At 55.7% G+C, this 17,904-nt stretch overlaps 1 protein-coding gene across 4 annotated transcripts in view; it reads right to left on the bottom strand.

The window, feature by feature from the left end:
• The window catches only part of heatr6 (HEAT repeat containing 6), a 77,367-nt gene that overhangs the window by 10,298 nt on the left and 49,165 nt on the right, over positions 1-17,904 (bottom strand). For all 4 annotated transcript variants that reach the window (XR_006769705.1, XM_045717487.1, XM_045717488.1 and 1 more), the window contains one exon: positions 3,525-3,647. Coding sequence is in view for 3 of the 4 variants with exons in the window: in XM_045717487.1 (XP_045573443.1) it covers positions 3,525-3,647 (123 nt within the window). In the remaining variant the exon portion in view is untranslated. The remainder of the gene's footprint in view (positions 1-3,524; positions 3,648-17,904) is intronic.

Genomic DNA, 17,904 nt, shown 5'->3' on the forward strand with positions numbered 1-17,904 from the left:
CCACCACCCTGACTAGCTGAACCAGCTGGGTGTTATAAACAGACTCACCACTACCCTGACTAGCTGAACCAGCTGGGTGTTATAAACAGACTCACCACCACCACCCTGACTAGCTGAACCAGCTGGGTGTTATAAACAGACTCACCACCACCACCCTGACTAGCTGAACCAGCTGGGTGTTATAAACAGACTCACCACCACCCTGACTAGCTGAACCAGCTGGGTGTTATAAACAGACTCACCACCACCCTGACTAGCTGAACCAGCTGGGTGTTATAAACAGACTCACCACCACCCTGACTAGCTGAACCAGCTGGGTGTTATAAACAGACTCACCACCACCCTGACTAGCTGAACCAGCTGGGTGTTATAAACAGACTCACCACCACCACCCTGACTAGCTGAACCAGCTGGGTGTTATAAACAGACTCACCACCACCCTGACTAGCTGAACCAGCTGGGTGTTATAAACAGACTCACCACCACCCTGACTAGCTGAACCAGCTGGGTGTTATAAACAGACTCACCACCACCACCCTGACTAGCTGAACCAGCTGGGTGTTATAAACAGACTCACCACCACCCTGACTAGCTGAACCAGCTGGGTGTTATAAACAGACTCACCACCACCACCCTGACTAGCTGAACCAGCTGGGTGTTATAAACAGACTCACCACCACCCTGACTAGCTGAACCAGCTGGGTGTTATAAACAGACTCACCACCACCACCCTGACTAGCTGAACCAGCTGGGTGTTATAAACAGACTCACCACCCTGACTAGCTGAACCAGCTGGGTGTTATAAACAGACTCACCACCACCACCCTGACTAGCTGAACCAGCTGGGTGTTATAAACAGACTCACCACCACCACCCTGACTAGCTGAACCAGCTGGGTGTTATAAACAGACTCACCACCACCCTGACTAGCTGAACCAGCTGGGTGTTATAAACAGACTCACCACCACCACCCTGACTAGCTGAACCAGCTGGGTGTTATAAACAGACTCACCACCACCCTGACTAGCTGAACCAGCTGGGTGTTATTAACAGTGGTGAGACCAGTCTACAGTGGGATGTGGCCTGTCTAGTGGTGAGCCCAGTCTACAGTGGGATGTGTCCTGTCTGGTCTAGTGGTGAGACCAGTCTACAGTGGGATGTGGCCTGTCTAGTGGTGAGACCAGTCTACAGTGGGATGTGGCCTGTCTGGTCTAGTGGTGAGACCAGTCTACAGTGGGATGTGTCCTGTCTAGTGGTGAGACCAGTCTACAGTGGGATGTGGCCTGTCTAGTGGTGAGACCAGTCTACAGTGGGATGTGTCCTGTCTAGTGGTGAGACCAGTCTACAGTGGGATGTGGCCTGTCTGGTCTAGTGGTGAGACCAGTCTACAGTGGGATGTGGCCTGTCTAGTGGTGAGACCAGTCTACAGTGGGATGTGTCCTGTCTAGTGGTGAGACCAGTCTACAGTGGGATGTGGCCTGTCTAGTGGCGAGACCAGTCTACAGTGGGATGTGTCCTGTCTAGTGGTGAGACCAGTCTACAGTGGGATGTGGCCTGTCTGGTCTAGTGGTGAGACCAGTCTACAGTGGGATGTGTCCTGTCTAGTGGTGAGACCAGTCTACAGTGGGATGTGGCCTGTCTGGTCTAGTGGTGAGACCAGTCTACAGTGGGATGTGGCCTGTCTAGTGGTGAGACCAGTCTACAGTGGGATGTGTCCTGTCTAGTGGTGAGACCAGTCTACAGTGGGATGTGGCCTGTCTAGTGGCGAGACCAGTCTACAGTGGGATGTGGCCTGTCTGGTCTAGTGGTGAGACCAGTCTACAGTGGGATGTGGCCTGTCTAGTGGCGAGACCAGTCTACAGTGGGATGTGTCCTGTCTAGTGGTGAGACCAGTCTACAGTGGGATGTGTCCTGTCTAGTGGTGAGACCAGTCTACAGTGGGATGTGTCCTGTCTAGTGGTGAGACCAGTCTACAGTGGGATGTGGCCTGTCTAGTGGTGAGACCAGTCTACAGTGGGATGTGTCCTGTCTAGTGGTGAGACCAGTCTACAGTGGGATGTGTCCTGTCTAGTGGTGAGACCAGTCTACAGTGGGATGTGGCCTGTCTGGTCTAGTGGTGAGACCAGTCTACAGTGGGATGTGGCCTGTCTAGTGGTGAGACCAGTCTACAGTGGGATGTGGCCTGTCTAGTGGTGAGACCAGTCTACAGTGGGATGTGGCCTGTCTAGTGGTGAGACCAGTCTACAGTGGGATGTGGCCTGTCTAGTGGTGAGACCAGTCTACAGTGGGATGTGGCCTGTCTAGTGGTGAGACCAGTCTACAGTGGGATGTGGCCTGTCTAGTGGCGAGACCAGTCTACAGTGGGATGTGTCCTGTCTAGTGGTGAGACCAGTCTACAGTGGGATGTGTCCTGTCTAGTGGTGAGACCAGTCTACAGTGGGATGTGTCCTGTCTAGTGGTGAGACCAGTCTACAGTGGGATGTGTCCTGTCTAGTGGTGAGACCAGTCTACAGTGGGATGTGGCCTGTCTAGTGGTGAGACCAGTCTACAGTGGGATGTGGCCTGTCTGGTCTAGTGGTGAGACCAGTCTACAGTGGGATGTGGCCTGTCTAGTGGTGAGACCAGTCTACAGTGGGATGTGTCCTGTCTAGTGGTGAGACCAGTCTACAGTGGGATGTGTCCTGTCTAGTGGTGAGACCAGTCTACAGTGGGATGTGGCCTGTCTAGTGGTGAGACCAGTCTACAGTGGGATGTGGCCTGTCTAGTGGTGAGACCAGTCTACAGTGGGATGTGGCCTGTCTAGTGGTGAGACCAGTCTACAGTGGGATGTGGCCTGTCTGGTCTAGTGGTGAGACCAGTCTACAGTGGGATGTGGCCTGTCTGGTCTAGTGGTGAGACCAGTCTACAGTGGGATGTGGCCTGTCTAGTGGTGAGACCAGTCTACAGTGGGATGTGGCCTGTCTAGTGGTGAGACCAGTCTACAGTGGGATGTGTCCTGTCTAGTGGTGAGACCAGTCTACAGTGGGATGTGGCCTGTCTAGTGGTGAGACCAGTCTACAGTGGGATGTGGCCTGTCTAGTGGTGAGACCAGTCTACAGTGGGATGTGGCCTGTCTAGTGGTGAGACCAGTCTACAGTGGGATGTGTCCTGTCTAGTGGTGAGACCAGTCTACAGTGGGATGTGTCCTGTCTAGTGGTGAGACCAGTCTACAGTGGGATGTGGCCTGTCTGGTCTAGTGGTGAGACCAGTCTACAGTGGGATGTGGCCTGTCTGGTCTAGTGGTGAGACCAGTCTACAGTGGGATGTGGCCTGTCTGGTCTAGTGGTGAGACCAGTCTACAGTGGGATGTGGCCTGTCTGGTCTAGTGGTGAGACCAGTCTACAGTGGGATGTGGCCTGTCTGGTCTAGTGGTGAGACCAGTCTACAGTGGGATGTGGCCTGTCTGGTCTAGTGGTGAGACCAGTCTACAGTGGGATGTGGCCTGTCTGGTCTAGTGGTGAGACCAGTCTACAGTGGGTATGTACCTCTCGTAGACACGGGAACAGAATGTAGACTCCCAGAGCTCTGACTGCAGCAGCCTTCACCAGAGAGTTATCACTGTAGGTCAGCCCCAACAATACTGTTACACACAGAACCTGGCTCTTCTCCTAGACAGAGAGAGAGAGAGAGAGAGAGACGGACAGACGGACAGGCGGACAGGACAGACAGAGAGAGAGAGACAGACACACAGAGAGACACACAGAGAGACAAAGAGGTAATTCAAATACAAAAAAATATCAAAATGTTTAGCTACACCTGAATTCAAGTCTCCAATTTAAAGCACTTCAAACCCAAGAGCTGAGCCCAGAAACGAGCCCTCTCAGTCAGCTGGTGGTGGGACTAATGTTTACAATATTGAAAGAAAAATACATCTCAAAGCCGACTAAATTGCTATCTGGCCTTAAACAGAGAATATGAATTGGCTGATTATCTCTACTCTGTCAGAGATACGAAGCAGAGACAGATCCTTACCAAGTACTGGCTGACAGAGAGAGACAGAGACTGACAGAGAGAGACAGAGACTGACAGAGAGAGACAGAGACTGACAGAGAGAGACAGAGACTGACAGAGAGAGACAGAGAGAGACAGAGAGAGACAGAGAGAGACAGAGACTGACAGAGACTGACAGAGAGAGACAGAGACTGACAGAGACTGACAGAGAGAGACAGAGACTGACAGAGAGTCACAGAGACTTACCAAGTACAGGCTGACAGAGAGAGACAGAGACTGACAGAGACTGACAGAGAGAGACAGAGACTTACCAAGTACTGGCTGACAGAGAGAGACAGAGACTTACCAAGTACTGGCTGACAGAGAGAGACAGAGACTGACAGAGACTGACAGAGACTGACAGAGAGAGACAGAGACTGACAGAGAGAGACAGAGAGAGACAGAGACTGACAGAGAGAGACAGAGAGAGACAGAGACTGACAGAGAGAGACAGAGACTGACAGAGAGAGACAGAGACTGACAGAGAGAGACAGAGACTGACAGAGAGAGACAGAGACTGACAGAGAGAGACAGAGACTGACAGAGAGAGACAGAGACTGACAGAGAGAGACAGAGAGAGACAGAGAGAGACAGAGACTGACAGAGAGAGACAGAGACTGACAGAGAGAGACAGAGACTGACAGAGAGAGACAGAGACTGACAGAGAGAGACAGAGACTTACCAAGTACTGGCTGACAGAGAGAGACAGAGAGAGACAGAGACTGACAGAGAGAGACAGAGACTGACAGAGAGAGACAGAGACTGACAGAGAGAGACAGAGACTTACCAAGTACAGGCTGACAGAGACTGACAGAGAGAGACAGAGAGAGACAGAGACTGACAGAGAGAGACAGAGACTGACAGAGAGAGACAGAGAGAGACAGAGAGAGACAGAGAGAGACAGAGACTGACAGAGAGAGACAGAGACTGACAGAGAGAGACAGAGACTTACCAAGTACTGGCTGACAGAGAGAGACAGAGACTGACAGAGAGAGACAGAGAGAGACAGAGACTGACAGAGAGAGACAGAGACTGACAGAGAGAGACAGAGACTGACAGAGAGAGACAGAGACTTACCAAGTACTGGCTGACAGAGAGAGACAGAGACTGACAGAGACTGACAGAGACTGACAGAGACTGACAGAGACAGAGACTGACAGAGAGAGACAGAGACTGACAGAGACTGACAGAGAGAGACAGAGACTGACAGAGAGAGACAGAGACTGACAGAGACTGACAGAGACTGACAGAGAGAGACAGAGACTGACAGAGACTGACAGAGAGAGACAGAGACTGACAGAGAGAGACAGAGACTTACCAAGTACAGGCTGACAGAGACTGACAGAGAGAGACAGAGACTGACAGAGAGAGACAGAGAGAGACAGAGACTTACCAAGTACAGGCTGACAGAGACTGACAGAGAGAGACAGAGACTTACCAAGTACAGGCTGAGTGCCCACCAATTGGCAATAGAAACCGGCAGACATAAAAGACATGGCTACCCAAAGAGGAGCTGAACGAAGGTAGAAACAGAGATGACACTTTCTCCTTTACTGGGATAAATATTCCTTTATTCACAGAAATGAACACATTTATTCCAAATGTGAACTTGTTAAATCCAGAGGAAAAACAAATACTCATGGTGAAGGAGCAACGGCTCCTCTTGGGGATCCTTAATAAATATATAGCTCCTCTTGCAGCCAAATATGCATTTGCCTTCCACAGCCTGAGGCACACTGAACAAGGGGGGCAGGTAGCCTAGTGGTTAGAGTGGAGGGATGGCAGGTAGTCTAGTGGTTAGGGTGGAGGGGGGGTAGGTAGCCTAGTGGTTAGAGTGGAGGGATGGCAGGTAGTCTAGTGGTTAGAGTGGAGGGATGGCAGGTAACCTAGTGGTTAGAGTGGAGGGATGGCAGGTAGCCTAGTGGTTAGAGTGGAGGGATGGCAGGTAGCCTAGTGGTTAGAGTGGAGGGATGGCAGGTAGCCTAGTGGTTAGAGTGGAGGGGGAGGTAGCCTAGTGGTTAGAGTGGAGGGGTGGTAGGTAGCCTAGTGGTTAGAGTGGAGGGGGGTAGGTAGCCTAGTGGTTAGAGTGGAGGGGGGGTAGGTAGCCTAGTGGTTAGAGTGGAGGGATGGCAGGTAGCCTAGTGGTTAGAGTGTAGGGGGGGTAGGTAGCCTAGTGGTTAGAGTGTAGGGGGGTAGGTAGCCTAATGGTTAGAGTGTGGGGGGGGGGCAGGTAGCCTAGTGGTTAGAGTGGAGGGATGGCAGGTAGCCTAGTGGTTAGAGTGTAGGGGGGTAGGTAGCCTAGTGGTTAGAGTGGAGGGATGGCAGGTAGCCTAGTGGTTAGAGTGGAGGGATGGCAGGTAGCCTAGTGGTTAGAGTGGAGGGGGGGGCAGGTAACCTAGTGGTTAGAGTGGAGGGATGGCAGGTAGCCTAGTGGTTAGAGTGGGGGGGGGCAGGTAACCTAGTGGTTAGAGTGGAGGGATGGCAGGTAGCCTAGTGGTTAGAGTAGAGGGATGGTAGGTAGCCTAGTGGTTAGAGTGTGGGGGGGGGGCAGGTAACCTAGTGGTTAGAGTGGAGGGGGGTAGGTAGCCTAGTGGTTAGAGTGGAGGGATGGCAGGTAGCCTAGTGGTTAGAGTAGAGGGATGGTAGGTAGCCTAGTGGTTAGAGTGTAGGGGGGGGCAGGTAACCTAGTGGTTAGAGTGGAGGGGGGTAGGTAGCCTAGTGGTTAGAGTGTAGGGGGGGTAGGTAGCCTAGTGGTTAGAGTGGAGGGATGGTAGGTAGCCTAGTGGTTAGAGTGGAGGGGGGTAGGTAGCCTAGTGGTTAGAGTGTGGGGGGGTAGGTAGCCTAGTGGTTAGAGTGTAGGGGGGGGTAGGTAGCCTAGTGGTTAGAGTGTAGGTAGCCTAGTGGTTAGAGTGGAGGGGGGGCAGGTAACCTAGTGGTTAGAGTGGAGGGGGTAGGTAGCCTAGTGGTTAGAGTGGAGGGATGGCAGGTAGCCTAGTGGTTAGAGTGTAGGGGGGTAGGTAGCCTAGTGGTTAGAGTGTAGGTAGCCTAGTGGTTAGAGTGTAGGTAGCCTAGTGGTTAGAGTGGAGGGGGGGGCAGGTAACCTAGTGGTTAGAGTGGAGGGGGGGTAGGTAGCCTAGTGGTTAGAGTGGAGGGATGGCAGGTAGCCTAGTGGTTAGAGTGTAGGGGGGGTAGGTAGCCTAGTGGTTAGAGTGTAGGGGGGTAGGTAGCCTAGTGGTTAGAGTGGAAGGGGGGCAGGTAGCCTAGTGGTTAGAGTGGAGGGATGGCAGGTAGTCTAGTGGTTAGAGTGTGAGGGGGGGTAGGTAGCCTAGTGGTTAGAGTGGAGGGGGGTAGGTAGCCTAGTGGTTAGAGTGGAGGGATGGCAGGTAGCCTAGTGGTTAGAGTGGAGGGATGGCAGGTAGCCTAGTGGTTAGAGTGGAGGGATGGCAGGTAGTCCAGTGGTTAGAGTGGAGGGATGGCAGGTAGTCTAGTGGTTAGAGTGGAGGGGGGGGTAGGTAGCCTAGTGGTTAGAGTGGAGGGATGGCAGGTAGCCTAGTGGTTAGAGTGGAGGGATGGCAGGTAGCCTAGTGGTTAGAGTGGAGGGATGGCAGGTAGCCTAGTGGTTAGAGTGTAGAGGGGGGGTAGGTAGCCTAGTGGTTAGAGTGGAGGGGGGGGTAGGTAGCCTAGTGGTTAGAGTGGAGGGATGGCAGGTAGCCTAGTGGTTAGAGTGGAGGGATGGCAGGTAGTCTAGTGGTTAGAGTGTAGGGGGGGGTAGGTAACCTAGTGGTTAGAGTGGAGGGGGGGCAGGTAACCTAGTGGTTAGAGTGGAGGGGGGTAGGTAGCCTAGTGGTTAGAGTGGAGGGGGGTAGGTAGCCTAGTGGTTAGAGTGTAGGGGAGGGGGTAGGTAGCCTAGTGGTTAGAGTGTGGGGGGGGGGGGCAGGTAACCTAGTGGTTAGAGTGGAGGGGGGGGTAGGTAGCCTAGTGGTTAGAGTGGAGGGATGGCAGGTAGTCTAGTGGTTAGAGTGGAGGGATGGCAGGTAGCCTAGTGGTTAGAGTGGAGGGGGGGCAGGTAACCTAGTGGTTAGAGTGGAGGGATGGCAGGTAGCCTAGTGGTTAGAGTGGAGGGGGGTAGGTAGCCTAGTGGTTAGAGTGGAGGGGGGGGCAGGTAGCCTAGTGGTTAGAGTGGAGGGATGGCAGGTAGTCTAGTGGTTAGAGTGTAGGGGGGGGCAGGTAGCCTAGTGGTTAGAGTGGAGGGATGGCAGGTAGTCTAGTGGTTAGAGTGGAGGGATGGCAGGTAACCTAGTGGTTAGAGTGGAGGGGGGGTAGGTAGCCTAGTGGTTAGAGTGGAGGGATGGCAGGTAGCCTAGTGGTTAGAGTGGAGGGATGGCAGGTAGCCTAGTGGTTAGAGTGGAGGGTGGTAGGTAGCCTAGTGGTTAGAGTGGAGGGGGGGTAGGTAGCCTAGTGGTTAGAGTGGAGGGATGGCAGGTAGCCTAGTGGTTAGAGTGGAGGGATGGCAGGTAGCCTAGTGGTTAGAGTGGAGGGATGGCAGGTAGCCTAGTGGTTAGAGTGGAGGGGTGGCAGGTAGCCTAGTGGTTAGAGTGGAGGGATGGTAGGTAGCCTAGTGGTTAGAGTGGAGGGGGGTAGGTAGCCTAGTGGTTAGAGTGGAGGGGTGGTAGGTAGCCTAGTGGTTAGAGTGGAGGGGGTAGGTAGCCTAGTGGTTAGAGTGTAGGGGGGGTAGGTAGCCTAGTGGTTAGAGTGGAGGGGGCAGGTAGCCTTGTGGTTAGAGTGGAGGGATGGCAGGTAGCCTAGTGGTTAGAGTGGAGGGGGGGGCAGGTAACCTAGTGGTTAGAGTGGAGGGGGGGTAGGTAGCCTAGTGGTTAGAGTGGAGGGATGGCAGGTAGCCTAGTGGTTAGAGTGTAGGGGGGTAGGTAGCCTAGTGGTTAGAGTGTAGGGGGGGGTAGGTAGCCTAATGGTTAGAGTGTAGGGGGGGGCAGGTAGCCTAGTGGTTAGAGTGGAGGGATGGCAGGTAGCCTAGTGGTTAGAGTGGAGGGAGGCAGGTAGCCTAGTGGTTAGAGTGGAGGGATGGCAGGTAGCCTAGTGGTTAGAGTGGAGGGATGGCAGGTAGCCTAGTGGTTAGAGTGGAGGGGGGGTAGGTAGCCTAGTGGTTAGAGTGGAGGGATGGTAGGTAGCCTAGTGGTTAGAGTGTAAGGGGGGTAGGTAGCCTAGTGGTTAGAGTGGAGGGATGGCAGGTAGCCTAGTGGTTAGAGTAGAGGGATGGTAGGTAGCCTAGTGGTTAGAGTGGAGGGGGGCAGGTAGCCTAGTGGTTAGAGTGGAGGGAGGCAGGTAGCCTAGTGGTTAGAGTGTAGGGGGGGCAGGTAGCCTAGTGGTTAGAGTGGAGGGGGGGCAGGTAACCTAGTGGTTAGAGTGGAGGGGGGGGTAGGTAGCCTAGTGGTTAGAGTGGAGGGGTGGTAGGTAGCCTAGTGGTTAGAGTGGAGGGGGGTAGGTAGCCTAGTGGTTAGAGTGGAGGGGGTAGGTAGCCTAGTGGTTAGAGTGGAGGGATGGCAGGTAGCCTAGTGGTTAGAGTGGAGGGGGTAGGTAGCCTAGTGGTTAGAGTGGAGGGGGGGGCAGGTAGCCTAGTGGTTAGAGTGGAGGGGGGGTAGGTAGCCTAGTGGTTAGAGTGGAGGGGTGGCAGGTAGCCTAGTGGTTAGAGTGGAGGGGGGTAGGTAGCCTAGTGGTTAGAGTGGAGGGGGTAGGTAGCCTAGTGGTTAGAGTGTAGGGGGGTAGGTAGCCTAGTGGTTAGAGTGGAGGGATGGCAGGTAGCCTAGTGGTTAGAGTGTAGGGGGGGTAGGTAGCCTAGTGGTTAGAGTGGAGGGATGGCAGGTAGCCTAGTGGTTAGAGTGGAGGGAGGGCAGGTAGCCTAGTGGTTAGAGTGGAGGGGGGCAGGTAGTCTAGTGGTTAGAGTGGAGGGGTGGCGGTAGCCTAGTGGTTAGAGTGGAGGGATGGCAGGTAGCCTAGTGGTTAGAGTGGAGGGATGGCAGGTAGTCTAGTGGTTAGAGTGGAGGGGATGGCAGGTAGCCTAGTGGTTAGAGTGGAGGGTGGTAGGTAGCCTAGTGGTTAGAGTGGAGGGGGGGTAGGTAGCCTAGTGGTTAGAGTGGAGGGGTGGCAGGTAGCCTAGTGGTTAGAGTGGAGGGATGGCAGGTAGCCTAGTGGTTAGAGTGGAGGGATGGCAGGTAGCCTAGTGGTTAGAGTGGAGGGATGGCAGGTAGCCTAGTGGTTAGAGTGGAGGGATGGCAGGTAGCCTAGTGGTTAGAGTGTAGGGGGGTAGGTAGCCTAGTGGTTAGAGTGGAGGGATGGCAGGTAGCCTAGTGGTTAGAGTGGAGGGTGGCAGGTAGCCTAGTGGTTAGAGTGGAGGGATGGCAGGTAGCCTAGTGGTTAGAGTGGAGGGGGGGCAGGTAGCCTAGTGGTTAGAGTGGAGGGATGGCAGGTAGCCTAGTGGTTAGAGTGGAGGGGGGCAGGTAGCCTAGTGGTTAGAGTGGAGGGGTGGCAGGTAGCCTAGTGGTTAGAGTGGAGGGTGGCAGGTAGCCTAGTGGTTAGAGTGGAGGGATGGCAGGTAGCCTAGTGGTTAGAGTGGAGGGGGTAGGTAGCCTAGTGGTTAGAGTGGAGGGATGGCAGGTAGCCTAGTGGTTAGAGTGTAGGGGGGTAGGTAGCCTAGTGGTTAGAGTGGAGGGGGGCAGGTAGCCTAGTGGTTAGAGTGGAGGGATGGCAGGTAGCCTAGTGGTTAGAGTGGAGGGGGGGGCAGGTAACCTAGTGGTTAGAGTGGAGGGGTGGCAGGTAGCCTAGTGGTTAGAGTGGAGGGATGGCAGGTAGCCTAGTGGTTAGAGTGGAGGGGTGGCAGGTAGCCTAGTGGTTAGAGTGTGAGGGGGGCAGGTAGCCTAGTGGTTAGAGTGGAGGGATGGCAGGTAGCCTAGTGGTTAGAGTGGAGGGGGGTAGGTAGCCTAGTGGTTAGAGTGGAGGGAGGGTAGGTAGCCTAGTGGTTAGAGTGTAGGGGGGGCAGGTAGCCTAGTGGTTAGAGTGGAGGGTGGTAGGTAGCCTAGTGGTTAGAGTGGAGGGTGGTAGGTAGCCTAGTGGTTAGAGTGTAGGGGGGTAGGTAGCCTAGTGGTTAGAGTGGAGGGATGGCAGGTAGCCTAGTGGTTAGAGTGTAGGGGGGTAGGTAGCCTAGTGGTTAGAGTGGAGGGGGGTAGGTAGCCTAGTGGTTAGAGTGGAGGGGATGGCAGGTAGCCTAGTGGTTAGAGTGGAGGGGGGCAGGTAGCCTAGTGGTTAGAGTGGAGGGGGTGGCAGGTAGCCTAGTGGTTAGAGTGTAGGGGGGGGTAGGTAGCCCAGTGGTTAGAGTGGAGGGGGTAGGTAGCCTAGTGGTTAGAGTGGAGGGATGGTAGGTAGCCTAGTGGTTAGAGTGGAGGGGTGGCGGGTAGCCTAGTGGTTAGAGTGGAGGGGGCAGGTAGCCTAGTGGTTAGAGTGGAGGGGGGTAGGTAGCCCAGTGGTTAGAGTGTAGGGGGGCAGGTAGCCTAGTGGTTAGAGTGGAGGGGGGCAGGTAGCCTAGTGGTTAGAGTGTGGGGGGGCAGGTAGCCTAGTGGTTAGAGTGGAGGGGGGGTAGGTAGCCTAGTGGTTAGAGTGGAGGGAGGGTAGGTAGCCTAGTGGTTAGAGTGGGAGGGGTGGCAGGTAGCCTAGTGGTTAGAGTGGAGGGGGTAGGTAGCCTAGTGGTTGAGAGTGTAGGGGGGTAGGTAGCCTAGTGGTTAGAGTGGAGGGGGGTAGGTAGCCTAGTGGTTAGAGTGGAGGGGGGTAGGTAGCCTAGTGGTTAGAGTGGAGGGGGGGCAGGTAGCCTAGTGGTTAGAGTGGAGGGATGGCAGGTAGCCTAGTGGTTAGAGTGGAGGGGGGTAGGTAGCCTAGTGGTTAGAGTGTAGGGGGAGGTAGCCTAGTGGTTAGAGTGGAGGGATGGCAGGTAGCCTAGTGGTTAGAGTGGAGGGGAGGGCAGGTAGCCTAGTGGTTAGAGTGGAGGGGGGGCAGGTAGCCTAGTGGTTAGAGTGGAGGGGGTGGCAGGTAGCCTAGTGGTTAGAGTGGGGGGGTGGCAGGTAGCCTAGTGGTTAGAGTGGAGGGTGGTAGGTAGCCTAGTGGTTAGAGTGGAGGGATGGCAGGTAGCCTAGTGGTTAGAGTGGAGGGATGGCAGGTAGCCTAGTGGTTAGAGTGGAGGGGTGGCAGGTAGCCTAGTGGTTAGAGTGGAGGGATGGCAGGTAGCCTAGTGGTTAGAGTGGAGGGATGGCAGGTAGCCTAGTGGTTAGAGTGGAGGGATGGCAGGTAGCCTAGTGGTTAGAGTGGAGGGATGGCAGGTAGCCTAGTGGTTAGAGTGGAGGGATGGCAGGTAGCCTAGTGGTTAGAGTGTAGGGATGGCAGGTAGCCTAGTGGTTAGAGTGGAGGGGGGCAGGTAGCCTAGTGGTTAGAGTGGAGGGGGGTAGGTAGCCTAGTGGTTAGAGTGGAGGGTGGCAGGTAGCCTAGTGGTTAGAGTGGAGGGATGGCAGGTAGCCTAGTGGTTAGAGTGGAGGGGGGGTAGGTAGCCTAGTGGTTAGAGTGGAGGGGGGGTAGGTAGCCTAGTGGTTAGAGTGGAGGGATGGCAGGTAGCCTAGTGGTTAGAGTGGAGGGATGGCAGGTAGCCTAGTGGTTAGAGTGGAGGGATGGCAGGTAGCCTAGTGGTTAGAGTGTAGGGGTGGTAGGTAGCCTAGTGGTTAGAGTGGAGGGGGGTAGGTAGCCTAGTGGTTAGAGTGGAGGGATGGCAGGTAGCCTAGTGGTTAGAGTGGAGGGGGGGCAGGTAACCTAGTGGTTAGAGTGGAGGGATGGCAGGTAGCCTAGTGGTTAGAGTGGAGGGGGGGTAGGTAGCCTAGTGGTTAGAGTGGAGGGATGGCAGGTAGCCTAGTGGTTAGAGTGTAGGGGGGGGGGTAGGTAACCTAGTGGTTAGAGTGGAGGGGGGTAGGTAGCCTAGTGGTTAGAGTGGAGGGGGGGCAGGTAGCCTAGTGGTTAGAGTGTAGGGGGGGGCAGGTAGCCTAGTGGTTAGAGTGGAGGGGGGGCAGGTAGCCTAGTGGTTAGAGTGGAGGGGGGGTAGGTAGCCTAGTGGTTAGAAGTGGAGGGGGTGGCAGGTAGCCTAGTGGTTAGAGTGTAGGGGGGGCAGGTAGCCTAGTGGTTAGAGTGGAGGGGGGGTAGGTAGCCTAGTGGTTAGAGTGGAGGGGGGTAGGTAGCCTAGTGGTTAGAGTGGAGGGGGGGCAGGTAGCCTAGTGGTTAGAGTGGAGGGGGGTAGGTAGCCTAGTGGTTAGAGTGGAGGGGGTAGGTAGCCTAGTGGTTAGAGTGTGGGGGGGGGTAGGTAGCCTAGTGGTTAGAGTGGAGGGGGGCAGGTAGCCTAGTGGTTAGAGTGGAGGGGGGTAGGTAGCCTAGTGGTTAGAGTGGAGGGGGGGTAGGTAGCCTAGTGGTTAGAGTGGAGGGGGGTAGGTAGCCTAGTGGTTAGAGTGTAGGGGGGTAGGTAGCCTAGTGGTTAGAGTGGAGGGGGGGCAGGTAGCCTAGTGGTTAGAGTGGAGGGGGGGTAGGTAGCCTAGTGGTTAGAGTGGAGGGGTGGCAGGTAGCCTAGTGGTTAGAGTGGAGGGGGGTAGGTAGCCTAGTGGTTAGAGTGGAGGGGGGGGTAGGTAGCCTAGTGGTTAGAGTGTAGGGGGGGTAGGTAGCCTAGTGGTTAGAGTGGAGGGGGAGGCAGGTAGCCTAGTGGTTAGAGTGGAGGGTGGCAGGTAGCCTAGTGGTTAGAGTGGAGGGGTGGCAGGTAGCCTAGTGGTTAGAGTGTAGGGGGGGTAGGTAGCCTAGTGGTTAGAGTGGAGGGATGGCAGGTAGCCTAGTGGTTAGAGTGGAGGGATGGCAGGTAGCCTAGTGGTTAGAGTGGAGGGGTGGCAGGTAGCCTAGTGGTTAGAGTGTAGGGGGGGGTAGGTAGCCTAGTGGTTAGAGTGGAGGGATGGCAGGTAGCCTAGTGGTTAGAGTGGAGGGGGGGCAGGTAGCCTAGTGGTTAGAGTGGAGGGGGCAGGTAGCCTAGTGGTTAGAGTGGAGGGGTGGTAGGTAGCCTAGTGGTTAGAGTGGAGGGGTGGCAGGTAGCCTAGTGGTTAGAGTGGAGGGGGGCAGGTAGCCTAGTGGTTAGAGTGGAGGGGGCAGGTAGCCTAGTGGTTAGAGTGGAGGGGTGGCAGGTAGCCTAGTGGTTAGAGTGGAGGGGGGGGGGGCAGGTAGCCTAGTGGTTAGAGTGGAGGGGATGGCAGGTAGCCTAGTGGTTAGAGTGGAGGGATGGCAGGTAGCCTAGTGGTTAGAGTGGAGGGATGGCAGGTAGCCTAGTGGTTAGAGTGGAGGGGTGGCAGGTAGCCTAGTGGTTAGAGTGGAGGGATGGCAGGTAGCCTAGTGGTTAGAGTGGAGGGGGGTAGGTAGCCTAGTGGTTAGAGTGGAGGGATGGCAGGTAGCCTAGTGGTTAGAGTGGAGGGGTGGCAGGTAGCCTAGTGGTTAGAGTGGAGGGATGGCAGGTAGCCTAGTGGTTAGAGTGTAGGGGGGGGTAGGTAGCCTAGTGGTTAGAGTGGAGGGGTGGCAGGTAGCCTAGTGGTTAGAGTGGAGGGGGGGTAGGTAGCCTAGTGGTTAGAGTGGAGGGGGGGCAGGTAGCCTAGTGGTTAGAGTGGAGGGATGGCAGGTAGCCTAGTGGTTAGAGTGGAGGGGGGCAGGTAGCCTAGTGGTTAGAGTGGAGGGATGGCAGGTAGCCTAGTGGTTAGAGTGGAGGGGGGGCAGGTAACCTAGTGGTTAGAGTGGAGGGTGGCAGGTAGCCTAGTGGTTAGAGTGGAGGGGGGGTAGGTAGCCTAGTGGTTAGAGTGGAGGGGTGGCAGGTAGCCTAGTGGTTAGAGTGGAGGGGGGCAGGTAGCCTAGTGGTTAGAGTGGAGGGGTGGCAGGTAGCCTAGTGGTTAGAGTGGAGGGTGGCAGGTAGCCTAGTGGTTAGAGTGGAGGGGGGTAGGTAGCCTAGTGGTTAGAGTGGAGGGGGGCAGGTAGCCTAGTGGTTAGAGTGTAGGGGGGTAGGTAGCCTAGTGGTTAGAGTGGAGGGGGTAGGTAGCCTAGTGGTTAGAGTGTAGGGTGGCAGGTAGCCTAGTGGTTAGAGTGGAGGGATGGCAGGTAGCCTAGTGGTTAGAGTGGAGGGATGGCAGGTAGCCTAGTGGTTAGAGTGTGAGGGGGGGGTAGGTAGCCTAGTGGTTAGAGTGGAGGGGGGGTAGGTAGCCTAGTGGTTAGAGTGGAGGGGTGGCAGGTAGCCTAGTGGTTAGAGTGGAGGGGGGGCAGGTAGCCTAGTGGTTAGAGTGGAGGGGGTGGCAGGTAGCCTAGTGGTTAGAGTGGAGGGGTGGCAGGTAGCCTAGTGGTTAGAGTGGAGGGGTGGCAGGTAGCCTAGTCGTTAGAGTGGAGGGGGGGTAGGTAGCCTAGTGGTTAGAGTGGAGGGGGGCAGGTAGCCTAGTGGTTAGAGTGGAGGGGGGGCAGGTAGCCTAGTGGTTAGAGTGTAGGGGGCAGGTAGCCTAGTGGTTAGAGTGTAGGGGGGGTAGGTAGCCTAGTGGTTAGAGTGGAGGGGGGCAGGTAGCCTAGTGGTTAGAGTGGAGGGGGGGCAGGTAGCCTAGTGGTTAGAGTGGAGGGGGTAGGTAGCCTAGTGGTTAGAGTGGAGGGGGGGTAGGTAGCCTAGTGGTTAGAGTGTAGGGGGGGCAGGTAACCTAGTGGTTAGAGTGGAGGGGGGTAGGTAGCCTAGTGGTTAGAGTGGAGGGGTGGCAGGTAGCCTAGTGGTTAGAGTGGAGGGATGGCAGGTAGCCTAGTGGTTAGAGTGGAGGGGGGGCAGGTAGCCTAGTGGTTAGAGTGGAGGGATGGCAGGTAGCCTAGTGGTTAGAGTGGAGGGGGGGTAGGTAGCCTAGTGGTTAGAGTGGAGGGATGGCAGGTAGCCTAGTGGTTAGAGTGGAGGGGGATGGCAGGTAGTCTAGTGGTTAGAGTGGAGGGATGGCAGGTAGCCTAGTGGTTAGAGTGGAGGGGGGGGCAGGTAGCCTAGTGGTTAGAGTGGAGGGATGGCAGGTAGCCTAGTGGTTAGAGTGTAGGGGGGGTAGGTAGCCTAGTGGTTAGAGTGGAGGGGGGGGCAGGTAGCCTAGTGGTTAGAGTGGAGGGATGGCAGGTAGTCTAGTGGTTAGAGTGGGGGGGGTAGGTAGCCTAGTGGTTAGAGTGGAGGGGGGTAGGTAGCCTAGTGGTTAGAGTGGAGGGATGGCAGGTAGCCTAGTGGTTAGAGTGGAGGGGGGCAGGTAGCCTAGTGGTTAGAGTGTAGGGGATGGCAGGTAGCCTAGTGGTTAGAGTGGAGGGATGGCAGGTAGCCTAGTGGTTAGAGTGGAGGGATGGCATGTAGCCTAGTGGTTAGAGTGGAGGGGGGTAGGTAGCCTAGTGGTTAGAGTGGAGGGATGGCAGGTAGCCTAGTGGTTAGAGTGTGAGGGGGGGAAGGTAGCCTAGTGGTTAGAGTGGAGGGATGGCAGGTAGCCTAGTGGTTAGAGTGGAGGGGGGGCAGGTAGCCTAGTGGTTAGAGTGGAGGGGTGGTAGGTAGCCTAGTGGTTAGAGTGGAGGGGGGGGTAGGTAGCCTAGTGGTTAGAGTGGAGGGGGGGGCAGGTAGCCTAGTGGTTAGAGTGGAGGGTGGCAGGTAGCCTAGTGGTTAGAGTGGAGGGATGGCAGGTAGCCTAGTGGTTAGAGTGGAGGGAGGGCAGGTAGCCTAGTGGTTAGAGTGTAGGGGGGGTAGGTAGCCTAGTGGTTAGAGTGGAGGGGGGGTAGGTAGCCTAGTGGTTAGAGTGGAGGGATGGCAGGTAGCCTAGTGGTTAGAGTGTAGGGGGGGCAGGTAGCCTAGTGGTTAGAGTGGAGGGATGGCAGGTAGCCTAGTGGTTAGAGTGGAGGGGGGTAGGTAGCCTAGTGGTTAGAGTGGAGGGGTGGCAGGTAGCCTAGTGGTTAGAGTGTAGGGGGGGGCAGGTAGCCTAGTGGTTAGAGTGGAGGGGGTAGGTAGCCTAGTGGTTAGAGTGGAGGGGGGTAGGTAGCCTAGTGGTTAGAGTGGAGGGGGGGGGCAGGTAACCTAGTGGTTAGAGTGGAGGGGGGTAGGTAGCCTAGTGGTTAGAGTGGAGGGGGGTAGGTAGCCTAGTGGTTAGAGTGGAGGGGGGGGCAGGTAGCCTAGTGGTTAGAGTGGAGGGGGGTAGGTAGCCTAGTGGTTAGAGTGGAGGGGGGGGTAGGTAGCCTAGTGGTTAGAGTGTAGGGGGGTAGGTAGCCTAGTGGTTCGAGTGGAGGGGGGCAGGTAGCCTAGTGGTTAGAGTGTAGGGGGGTAGGTAGCCTAGTGGTTAGAGTGGAGGGGGGTAGGTAGCCTAGTGGTTAGAGTGGAGGGGGGGTAGGTAGCCTAGTGGTTAGAGTGGAGGGATGGCAGGTAGCCTAGTGGTTAGAGTGGAGGGGGTAGGTAGCCTAGTGGTTAGAGTGGAGGGGGGTAGGTAGCCTAGTGGTTAGAGTGTAGGGGGGCAGGTAGCCTAGTGGTTAGAGTGGAGGGGGGGTAGGTAGCCTAGTGGTTAGAGTGAGAGGGTGGCAGGTAGCCTAGTGGTTAGAGTGGAGGGGGGGGGCAGGTAGCCTAGTGGTTAGAGTGGAGGGGGGGTAGGTAGCCTAGTGGTTAGAGTGGAGGGGGGGGCAGGTAGCCTAGTGGTTACAGTGTAGGGGGGTAGGTAGCCTAGTGGTTAGAGTGGAGGGGGGTAGGTAGCCTGAGTGGTTAGAGTGGAGGGGGGGTAGGTAGCCTAGTGGTTAGAG

This window comes from Salmo salar, chromosome ssa04, assembly GCF_905237065.1.
Source record: "Salmo salar chromosome ssa04, Ssal_v3.1, whole genome shotgun sequence".
Taxonomy (NCBI): Eukaryota; Metazoa; Chordata; class Actinopteri; order Salmoniformes; family Salmonidae; genus Salmo; species Salmo salar.